This window comes from Polypterus senegalus, chromosome 2 (genome assembly GCF_016835505.1).
Source record: "Polypterus senegalus isolate Bchr_013 chromosome 2, ASM1683550v1, whole genome shotgun sequence".
Lineage (NCBI taxonomy): Eukaryota > Metazoa > Chordata > Cladistia > Polypteriformes > Polypteridae > Polypterus > Polypterus senegalus.
The window spans coordinates 298,757,204-298,769,383 of record NC_053155.1 but is presented as its reverse complement, the minus strand read 5'-3'; the positions used below and the strand labels follow the sequence as shown (position 1 = coordinate 298,769,383).

General features: G+C 38.3%; 1 protein-coding gene across 1 annotated transcript in view; it reads right to left on the bottom strand.

Moving 5' to 3' along the window:
• The window catches only part of LOC120524024 (NHL repeat-containing protein 3-like), a 46,640-nt gene extending 34,663 nt beyond the window's left edge, over positions 1 to 11,977 (bottom strand). Inside the window, exon 1 of the mRNA XM_039745830.1 lies at positions 11,789 to 11,977. Within this exon, the coding sequence (XP_039601764.1) occupies positions 11,789 to 11,893 (105 nt within the window). The 5' untranslated portion in view covers positions 11,894 to 11,977. The remainder of the gene's footprint in view (positions 1 to 11,788) is intronic.
• Between the last annotated feature and the right edge of the window lie 203 nt (positions 11,978 to 12,180).

Here is a 12,180-nt window from a genome sequence, read left to right as displayed (position 1 = left end):
CTGATGTTCTTACAAACGATTTTAATGAAATGCTTGACTGTTTTAATTTAACTTAATATGTGAACTTCTCAACCCATAACAAAGGTTATATTTTAAATTTAGCCTGCTGTATCATACCCCAAATCTTATTTCTATTGAATTACACATCTCAGATCATGAAATAATTACATTTGATGTTAGCTTACCTCTCAGCAAATTAAAGGTTCAGCATGTTATTTCATTTAATAATATTAAACATGTAAACGCAGAGTCTTATTAGTTTATTGCAATTACAGCTTGCTTCTCCTTTCACTACCACACCATCAGAATTAGTAGACCATTATAATGCTGCTCTGTCTTCTACCTTCAATCCACTGGCTCCCGTAAAAATACAGAGTGTTTCATTTTTTTCAGACTGCTCCCGGGTTCACACCTCAGCTCAAGGCCATGGGCTGGTGGTTAGAGCATCTAGCTAAGAAAACAGATGTTTTTATACATAAGAAAATGTATGTTACATACAAAAATGCTCTGTTTGCTGCCAAAACTATACTCTACCCTATCATCATTAATACAGGAGGGAAAAATTTCCACAGAAAATAGGCTAACTTCACAACCAGAAAATGTCATTCACCATAACTTTACTGTTAAAAATTGAAAAAAAAAATCCACCATCAACTTGCTTCTTCTATCCCTGCAGAAAATGACATACTTTCCAATATCAACCATATTAGGGAACCAGCCACCTTATTCTCAGAGTTCAGTTTACCAGGTGAACATGATATCTCTGGGCTTCTAACAAGATCTAATTCTTCCACTTGCTAATTGGGTCCAACACCTACAAGCCTTCTTAAGTCCTGTTTGCCAGATATTTCCCCCATAATTACTATAATTAATTCTTCTTTTACTACTGGCATGATCCCCCTCTCATTAAAAATGGCCTCAATAACTCCAGTTCTGAAAAAAAAAAAAAATGGCATAGACCCTGATATCCTTACTTATTATTGGCCTATTTCAAATCTTCCATTTATATTAAAACTTCTCGCAAAGACAGTTGTCTCCCAGCTTCAGTCCCATCTTTCAAGTTCAAGTTCCAACATTTTCAAACTGGCTTCCATCCTAAAAGCAGAACAGAAACTGCCCTGGTCAAAATTACAAATGATATTGACGTCAGTTCTGCATTTGACATCATATCTCATTATATACTTTTGAAACATCTAGCTAGTTTTGGAGTCTGAGGCCTTATCTATGGTTTTCTTCCTACCTCAATGACAGGAGGCAATTTGTTCAAGTGAAGAGATTTTTGTCAGAGAATGCAGTAGTTTCACGGGGGGTTTTGGAGGGCTGCTTTGGGGCCATTTCTTTTTCTCATCTAAATCTTCCCAATAGGCAATATCTTTCCACACTGTTATGCTGACAACACACAGCTTTATCTATCCACTAAATCAGGGGTCACCAACCTGTTTTAAACAGAGGGCTACTTTAAGGGTACTGAGTAATATGAAGGGCTACCTGTTTGATACAAACTTTCTGAATAACATAAAGTTGCATGGTTCACCTTTAATAATATTATTAATAACAACAACAGCAATATAAATATTCATATATCATGGCCTGTTTATACTAACCACTACCTTTGTAACATTTTTGAACAAATCATGCCCTCTGTCCCATATCTATACAAATTATCTGTTATGTAAGATTTAAAAAAATTTAAAACCATCAATTCTTTCTCATTCTTAAATGAATCATATCACATATGAACTAAACACCAAATCTGTAGCATTGTAAACAAATCATCACATCTGTTACACTTCCATCCATCCATTATCCAACCCGCTATATCCTAACACAGGGTCTTGGGGGTCCGCTGGACCCAATCCCAGTCAGCTCAGAGCGCAAGGCAGGAAACAAACCCCGGGCAGGGCACCAGCCCACTGCAGGGCACACACACACCAAGCACACACTAGGGACAATTTAGGATCGCCAATGCACCTAACCTGCATGTCTTTGGACTGTGGGAGGAAACCCACGCAGACACGGAGAGAACATGCAGGACCCGGGAAGAGAACCCAGGTCTCTTAACTGCGAGGCAGCAGTGCTACCAATGCGCCACCGTCTGTTACACTTTTTGAACAAATTATTTTTCACATTTTTGCACAATATTTGAGTTTAACGTTGCCATTGTATTTCAGTGAAAACATCTGTTATCTCTTTCTTTGTCCATTAGTGGGATGCCTGGCATTGCATGCTGTTCACCAGTGTACTGTAATCTGGGATAGAATTTTGACACTGCAACTCTGAGTCTTGTAGATGTGCATCAGTAAGTTGTATTCAGTGTTTGTTTTTGATGAAGTTCATATCTGAAAAGGCTGATTCACAAATGTTCATCTTAGCTTTAAATGCATTTACAATGCTTATCATGTCTGCGACAGTCTTACCTTTGCCTTGCAGCTCACAGTTCAAATGGTTCAGCTTCCCAGTGATGTCCGTTAAAAATGCAAGGTCAAGTATCCACTCAGCGTCCTCGAGCAGCAAGGAGTCTTCCCTTTTGGATTACATAAACTCTTTGATTTCACCCAAAAGTGACAAAAACTGCTGCAAAACTCATCCCCTGCTGAGCCATCGTATTTGTGTGTGTAGCAACAGGCCATCATATTCGACTGACAGCTCCTGCATCCAATATTCTGTATTGTTTGGCTTTGGAGCGGATTCCATTTATGATCTTCATGACGGTAGTCATCACATGATCAAAGCTGTCACTTTTGCACATATCACCTGCTGGTGTATGATGCAATGGTAATGTAGAAATTTTGGGAAGTCTGTGTCATTGTACAATGAAGCCTGCATGTTGGCCCGTCATGGCAGGACTCCGTCTGTAGTCACCGACACCAGCTTTTCCAATGGTACTTTTTTTCTCCACAAAGAACCTCTTCAGCACGTTGTAGATATCAACTCCCCTCATTGCGATCTTCAGGGGCAGTAGTGTCAGGAGTTTTTCATTTCTGGAGAAATCATCAAACATCATTCGGATAAACATCATCAGCTGCGATGTACTGCTGCTGTCCACGGACTGGTCACAATGGATGCTAAACCACCTGCACTTAATCAGATCCTGGTCCAGCTGCTCGGTCAAGATCTTGGACATAGCAGGCACTCTTCTAACCATTGTACTTGTCCCTATTTTGACATCAGATAGAGTGGAAATGAAATTGGGACCATTCCTCTCGTCTTTGAACATAGTGTTTGCAATTATCGTCATTTCTTCTTTCAGACCTCCCTGTCTGAAAAAGCTTTCTTGTTCTTTATCAAAAAATTTTTGTAGCTCTAAATGAAGCTTCAGTAGCCTTTTCTGACTTTCTCACCGGCCTTGTGAAAAAAGACCACTTTTTGCCCAAAGCTACCTTTAACTAATGGGTTTTTTCTGCCTGTAGTGCTCTGCCAGGTGGGTAGTTAAGGATGGAAGGTTTTGTGACAGGTGCTGAAGTGTCTCTCTACATTGTGCCATTAAGTCGTCACCACAGTCACCCCACAAATGAGACAAACACACTTTTCTTTCACTGTTGTAAAAAATAACTCTTCCTCCCAATCATTGTGAAAATGGTAAGTTTTCTTTCACTTTTCTGCCATGTTTTTCTTTATTTTTTGGGAATAAAAACCACATCTAGGTTCCCATCATAGCTGCACTCTTTTGCTTATGTCAGTGAAGAGTGAGATGGAGGTTTGTCAATGCAAGTATTATTGATTCAAAAAAGAACAGCAACATAATTAAATACAATTTTTAGCCTGAGCTCCATAGTGTCTAGTGCTATTTTTTTCAATATACCCTGCAGGCAACTAACATGATCCCTGCGGGCAACCAGCTGCCCGTGGGAACCATGTTGGCAACCTCTACAGTAAATCAACTTCAGTTTTCCCTCCAAATTCTCTTACAGCACATCTCCAAGACAAAGTCATGAATGACACATAATTTTCTCCAATTAAATAACAATAAAACTGAGGTGCTCCTCATTGGTTCTAAATCTAAATTCATTAACATTAACAGTTATTTTATTTTAATTGACACATTATCACAAACATCTCCTACCAGGTTAAGCATCACACATTGTGATCAAAAGCTTGTATGCAGCTGTTTGGCCATGGAAGCTCTTGATGGATAGATAGTTCATGTGCTGATGTTACTTCCAGAGGCAGTATGGAACACCGAGTGACACAATAGACGACAGATCATTTTTACTTGCTATGCACTTCAGCACTCGATGCTCCTGCGTTTTGAGTTTGCGTCATCCACCATTTTGTGGCTGAGCTCCTAGAAGTTTCCACTTCACAATAATAGCACTTACAGTTGACTGGGGCAGACATTTCACAGGTTGACTTATAGGAAAGGTGGCATCCTATGACAGTGCCACATTTAAAGTCAATGAGCTTTTCAGCAAGACTCTTTTTACTACTATTGTTTATCAATGTAGGTTGCATGTCTATGGCTTGATTATACTGTATGACCTATTAAAAATGGTGCGGCTGAAGCACCAGAACTCTGCCAAACTGCATACTAGGCGTTTATGTCAAATTTCTCTTGGACAATACTATATTTGAAACTACTGTATAGCACACTAGGCTCTTACTTATGTTCCTTGAAGAAAGCACTCTGAAACTTAAAAAGCTGAGGAAAACAAATGGAGAAAAGCATCTGTCATGGTCAAAGCCAGTCAGGCAGTTTCACCATGAGGAAGACTTTTGGCAAAATATAGAAGTACATAGCCAAAATATAGAAACAAAGAAGAATGTGCCATGTGGGAGTGTAAACAGCTGTGTTTACTCATGCATTAGGACATTGGTTCTCGAGTTCAGTCCTAGAAGGATACAGTGGCTGCAGGATTTCTGCCCCAATCCAATTTCTTAATAAAAAGGCGACTATTGCTTTTGGAGCAATTTTTGCTCAGACAACATGTTTGTGTTTTATTTTAGTTAACTCACTTGTGAAGATTTCCAACACTTAATTGCTTCTTTTACTTTTTAACAGCTTCATTCAAATTTTTTCTTTTTTTCTTAAGAAGCTTCCAACTAATGGTAACATGCAAATAACAAAGGAAGCAGTATTTTACCATATAAAGCAGTGATGGTTAGGTTTAGCCCTGAAGACATACCAAACAACTTCTGCTTTTAATTGGTCCATGGGGGTTGGTGGCAGAATTGGCACTCCAGCCACCATAAAAAAACCTCACACTGTTCCATTCCATCTGAAATAGTGTGGTGCTGAGGTGTGACCCGTTGCCTGGCTGCACTCGGGTCCTAATCTGGATCCTGAGTTTGTTTGTCGTGTGGTGGGTGCAGCAATGCACTGTATCTGCGTGCACTCCTAACCTCTCTCTCTCTTTCTCCCTTAATTAACCTCCTTGGCATTAACTCCAAGCATGGCTTCTAATTCCAAATAATGCCACGCTTCAATAAATCATAAATATTTCTGTGTATTTTACTACTTATTGGTAACACTATGGTAACTCAACAATATTCATGAGTGGAGCTGTTGCAAAGGACCACTGTATCTGTAATGAGTTCAGGACTTGTAGTGGTCACTCCGGAGTGTTGGTTAGAATACTGGTAAATGATGCAGAATGAAATTGACTTATTTATTTGAAGATATACACCTGCAATTGAATAGGTATATGTGTGTGTGGTATGCAATAAAAAAACACATACAACTTATTGGTAAATTACAGAAAAGTCCACTAGATGTCAGTATTACTCAAATTAAGTACTAGCTTATCAGTAATATGAATACCAAATCAATGAAGTTTATCAATAAACAGTATCAACAAACTTACAGTAAAATACATTAATGTAACAACATAAACTATCATGGAAAGAATGCTACTGCATGTAAGTAATACTAAGGCACATTCCCAACATATAAATGCTAAATAGTACATTTTAAACCAGGGGTTCTCAACGTTGGTCCTGGGGAACCCCTGTGGCTGCAAGTTTTTGCTCTAACCAGCTTCTGTTTTTAATTGGAATCCTGGGCTAATTAAGTGAACTGTTACTTCCCAGATTCTGTGTTTTGGGAACAATTTAGAGAAATTTGAAAACTCAGTTTGGTAAAAAAAAAATATATATATATGTAAGAGCCATTTTCCTAGTTCTATAAGATTCATGAATATTTTACGAGATGACAAAGCATAATCTATGGGGAGGTTCCTAAAACCCCTGTAAGTAGAATTGTATTGGTATATTCTTGACATTTCTAACAGCTTTGAGTAAACATTATTGTTCAGTTAGTGATCAGTCTTGCCATGTGTAAGGAATAGAAGGCATAAGGTTTTAAACCGTGCCTGCGGGCTTACGGGCCTTTTGAGTGTGTGAAACAACTCTAAGAAAACGGTGCTTATTTAAGTACTGTACGCTTACGATGTACAGATGAAGAAATTAAGAACCTTTAAGTATAGAAAGAAGAAGTAAAGATTAAGTACAGAAATAGCTAAAGTGTCTCAAGAAAAGCTAAGTTTAGAGAAGATACATTTTTCCTTTTTGTGCCTTTTATTCTATGTGTGTAACTATTTTTTCTTTTATTCTTGTGTGATTATTTGCTTTTAACTTTCACTAAATATTTTTAAAAAAAACTTTTGGACAGAGAGATTTATTTTGGCACGCGTTTTACCCGTGCTTGATCTTGACTTACACTGGCTACAATATATATATATATATATATATATATATATATATATATATATATAAAAAATTTGGGTGAGATGTGATCATCTGGAAGAGACACTTTGACGTCCACGCGAGACTAGACATTACAACCTTAGGAAGCAAGACCCGCGAGACGGTGATTTTTTCACATCACGTCCTTCACTTACAAACAATTTCTCAGAGACACTTTAACGTCTCGCAGGACAAGGAAGTGAGACAAAAGGAGAGCTGCTGTGCAGGCTTTTAAATGAGCGATGCACATCGCGACATGCAGCTCACGCAGCACAAAGGACAGCTGCTGTATGGTTCACCAGACCCGGGGGTTGGTGGGCGAAGAGAGCAGGGGGCAGAGCCCCTAGTGTATTTCTGTATATACACAAATATATATATATATATATATATATATATATATAAATAAATATACTAAGTACTAAGCAGTTATATGGGAATAATGTATTTTTTTTTCTTTTTAACAATACTTTCATCTTGATGTTCATTCTGTTTTTCTGGGTGTTCTAATTGTTTAATTAATCCATTTTTTTTTAATAAGTGGATCTAACGCTGAAGTAGCTTTTCACGATTTAGTGTTGTTTGCCTGGGTGTCTGCTCTGCTCGTTTTTTAATTGTTATTAATAAGATACAAAGAATGTGGAAAACTGCACAGAGAAAGGGAAAAATATAATAGCAAAAGCAGAATTATTTCTTAATGTCTTATAAATGCAAAAATCATGGTGCTGTGCTTTCTTAATGTAGAATAAGACAAGAGAAAAAATACCAGCTAATTAACTGAGATCAGTGTTATCAGTTGTCACCAATTATGACTCTGGCTGAAGCAAAAACCTGAAGCCACAGTGGGTCCCCAGGACAAACTTTGAGAACCCCTGCTTTAAATAACTTTGTGTCTTAACGTACAACAAACATACAAGTCAAACACAAATGAACCCACCTCTGGTCATCAACGCACACTTCTTATTAATTCAGGATACTACTGACAAATATTTCTGTATGTGGAAATGACTAGTACTAGTAGCATCTCTTTTACTTGATAAACATCCCATAATACGTATTATTGTGCATGCTGGGAGGTGCACCCTGAAATATGAGTCGTGTCTCTCAATTATTGCTGTGTCTCTCTAACACCAAAAACACAATGGCAAAATGAAAAGCTGTAAAGACCTCTTTAAAAAAACAAACTGAATCATTACTCAAATCAAGTGAGAATGATGATGATGATGATGATGCGAATTGTCACAGACATTGATACAGGCAGTGAAACTGACACCTGTTTAATAGATTCTGACCTGCCAAGTTTCAGTGATGTTCGTGTTTGGTGTCCATTTGATACTACTGACAATCCTTCAACTGCTCATTGGCATTTACGGGAAGCCTCAGTCTAAAGGTGTCTGTTGATTATGATTATCTGGACTATTTAATATTCCTTGATGATAGTCTGGTGGAGAAAATAGTTGTTGAAATGAACCGCTATGCTGAGCAATGTCAGAAAACTCATAGTAGCCTCCTTAGCATTACATTTTTTCTCGAAAAAACATGCAAAAAGCATTGCATTTTTGGCTTGAAAAAGGACATATTTCTACTGTAAAACGTGAAAAACACTAAAAAGTGTAAAGTCAGAAGTGAAGAAAGTAGTAAAATGATACAAATAATAGTAATAATGAAGAACAATAACAAAAATAATTCTAATACCATATATACTAACAAAATGTGTTGTTTGTGTTTATATCTTGAAGCATGCTGAAATACACAATTTAACGTCGCAGTCGGGACAATACTAGCGTGATTCCCTGCAGATTTTCTTTCCAGACTGATTGGCTTTTGAAAAGCACACTGCAAATGTGTGATTGATATGAGCGTCACTTTTGGATTCATCAGAATCACTTTCAATTTCACTGTCTGCTTCAATTCCACTGCCTGATGAACAGATTCACTTTATCATCACTGCTTTTATCACCGAGTCTGCAACACCTGGTCAGCTGAAAAACATTTCTTACAAAAAGCCAATATGAGGCTAGGAGAAGACGCGGCTACACCGTTGTCTGAGTAACACTCGGGCCCGTCGCTTACGCAAGACACACCTATATCATTTGCTGTTGGCACTTTTACAGCCCAAGTAATCCTTAGGTCTAACGCTAAAGCGAGACGCATCTATGCAGTTGCCCGAATGATGCTCGGGACTAACATGTTTAGCATTATTTTTCAGCCCGAGTAACACTTGGGTCTAACGCTAAGAAGGTTAAACCATTTGCTTGTTGCAGTAACTGTTACTACAGATGACATGTGGGTGTTTTAAAGTCTCCTGTTACTGCAAGGCATAGTGGGTAAACCAGTTCAGAGATGGCACTGGTCCACAAAATGGTTGTTGCAGACACCAATTTTCGGTGATGTTAAGAGTCTCTTTTTATTCATTATGAAATACCTGCATTTCACTAATAACAATGACTCTGATGAAGCTAATCACCGAGCACCAAAAAAAACAAAATACAAACTGTGGGATGTGTATCAGGTGATTATCAAAAAGAAAAGTAGGTGTATGTTCCCAATCATGGCATAAGTATTGACAAAAGTCTCATGGGTTATGCAGGAAAGCCTTCATGGATACAGTACAATGTACCCAAACTGGCACAATTAGATATCAAGTTCTACAGGCTGTACAAAGCAAGTTCTAGAAATATCTGGAACTTGACACTAGTAGAGGGACCAAGTGGGATGGCAAGTACAGTTAATACGATCGTGCAGGTCAGACACTGACTCTACCATGTCATGTGCAAGCAACAAAATTAAATATTACAAACAAAATAGTTTGCCATTTGCATCAGAACAGTCATAGACACTTGACAATGTTTTCTACTGTGATTATGTTGATGTTTTGGTATTTACACGTTCCGGCTACACAACACTTTTGCAAAACTGCATTTGATAATTGCTAATTGACAAACCTACAATATAAGAATCATTTCACACGCCAGCCCCCTGCCAACACTGAACCTGTGACAGAAACTTTGCACTAGAAATCAAAGGATGAATCTTTTGCAAAATAACATATACTTGGTTCTTTTTTAACAGTACATGGCAAAACAGCAGTTAGTTAACAATAACTGCATCAGTATACTGTAGTTCAAAGTATCAACAGTTATAGACTTGTATACTGTAACCATGTTGATTTTTCTGAACTTGTTTTTCTAAAGCAGGATTGCTAAGAGTCAGACTAAATGCCCAGCAGCACAGGATGCAAGGTAGGGAACAATTCTACCAAACACCAGTCATACTGGGTCAAATTTTAAGTCAACGGCATAGTAACTACAAAATACTTAAATTAATATGGGGGAGCCATCTGAAATCCACTGGACACTGAACTCAGATTCTGCAAGCTAGCTTAAAGGAAACATAGCTAACCACTGTCCTACCAGTTAGTGATCTGAAAGATAAAATACATTACACAATTACATACTTCTTAACTTACATTGATCAAGATGACTCAATTATGTAATCCAATACAAAGAATCAGGGCTTATACTAGCAGTAATAGGCACAAGGTAGGAATCTATCTTGGATGCAAAGCCACTACATAACTTATCAGCTTACAAGTAAAAATAAACTTGAGCCCAAACTTTACTGTTCAGAATAACACGAGTACAAGAACTAGCACCAGTGCTACACAGATACTGTAATGTGAGCGGGAATTCAATGGCCAGTATCTGTCCATGTGGAATGTATACAGTCTCTCGGCGTCAGTGTGGATTTTCCTTTCACAGTCACAAAGATGTATAGGTTGGGTCAATTGGCAGTTTTGATGTTTATTACCTTGTGCCCAGTGCTTTCAGGTTCTGGCTCCCTGTGGCCATGGATTGCATTAATCAAGATTGAGGATGTTACCTGAAGTTTGCTTGTTAAATTTAATAAGGACATAAACCCTGAATTTTGCTAAACTGCACAGCCTGTGCTAGTGGAGCTGTGACAAGAGCATCACTGCTGACTTTTATTCTGCAAAGCAAGACAATTTGATGCAGTCATGCTAACAGAAAGTAAAACATTTTCATCTTATCTTACTGATTGCAACCTATAGGTTCGGCTGATCTGTTACTACCAGGAGAAGCTCCAGGTTCTTATCCAGTAATGGAAAAGGTGGGAAAGGGATCAGGGCAATGAGTCCTCATTTAATGATTTTAACTTGGTTAAGTAACAGTTTGTAAGAGATCAAGATAAAGAAAGAAGAACATGGTGGATGGATGACATTCAGGACATGACCGTCAGTCGTGACGTCAGGCAGAATATTTAGCCAGGTCCAACTGGAAAGCGATGGTGGAAGAAATGTTCCAGGTTTGAAGTTCATTTACAAAAGAAAAGCGGTCATGACGGTGAATGGATGGATACAGGTAAGAGCTTTTACTATAATAAAGGGAATTAAGAAATGGCTTGCAAATGATTGGTAATACGAAATATTACATATAAATGCTAAGTGATCTAACAGGCGGAGTTTGAGTACATGGTGCGGTTCCACACTTTTGGGAAAGCTGCACTGTTGATGACCGTTCTGAAATTTACATTTTAAAATTAAAATTTCACAGGAGTCAAATGTTTATTATTGGTGAATGGTTGAAAGTCCACCAATATTCTAAACTTTTCCCAGGCGTGAAAGTAAAGCCTAATTATGGCCCAAACAACTGCATCGTGTCCTGGATCAAGTGTCAAGCGAAAGCTATCAGTAAAGCCGTAATTAACGATCCACTACTTGTTACTGCTGAAAAAGAAAACATATTACACATCTTAACTAATCACTTCTGTGTTCAGGAATAATGTTGCAACGACACCGATTTTCAGACTTCGATAAGAACATTAACAGAGAAACGCAAATGACGTGTTTGGGTGATCTTCAGTATCATTGAAAGTCTCAATGTCGCTCCAGCTTCGCAGGGACACGCACATACACTGACACTTCAGAAAACTACTCACATTTGGAAACGCGTTCAAAATGTTCCAGTTGGACGGTGTGCAACTCACGTAAAGCGTTTACAACGGCGACAGGGAAGCACTCGCTTGGTACTTTCCCCAGTTGTCAGGTTATACATGTAGAGCTGTCCAAAGACAATCAGATTATACATACCTGCGATATGTTGATGTATAAAAGTGACACCATTAAAGCCAGTAAGATGCATCCCAGCGCCACCAGAAGCCGGTTATTCGTTTTCTTTTTCATGATAAATCTCATCAGACTGCCACAATTTACCGGACAGGTTTTCGAGTAGCATCCAGAGCCACAGCAACATATGTCATCGCGGTTTTAGACCCGCAGTTACAGAGCCGGAAATGATGTAAATTTCGTTTCAGGACAGACTTCGTAAAATTACTTTTGGAAGGTTTCGACAGGTCTCGGCAAAGTCCGGAAAGTAACGTCGGGTCAAGGACCCGTTCAGAAATTAAGCGATAAAAATAAGAAGGAAAAACAGCACATCAAACCAAATAATACGCTTCATTGTGAAGTTCAGAGGGTTTGTG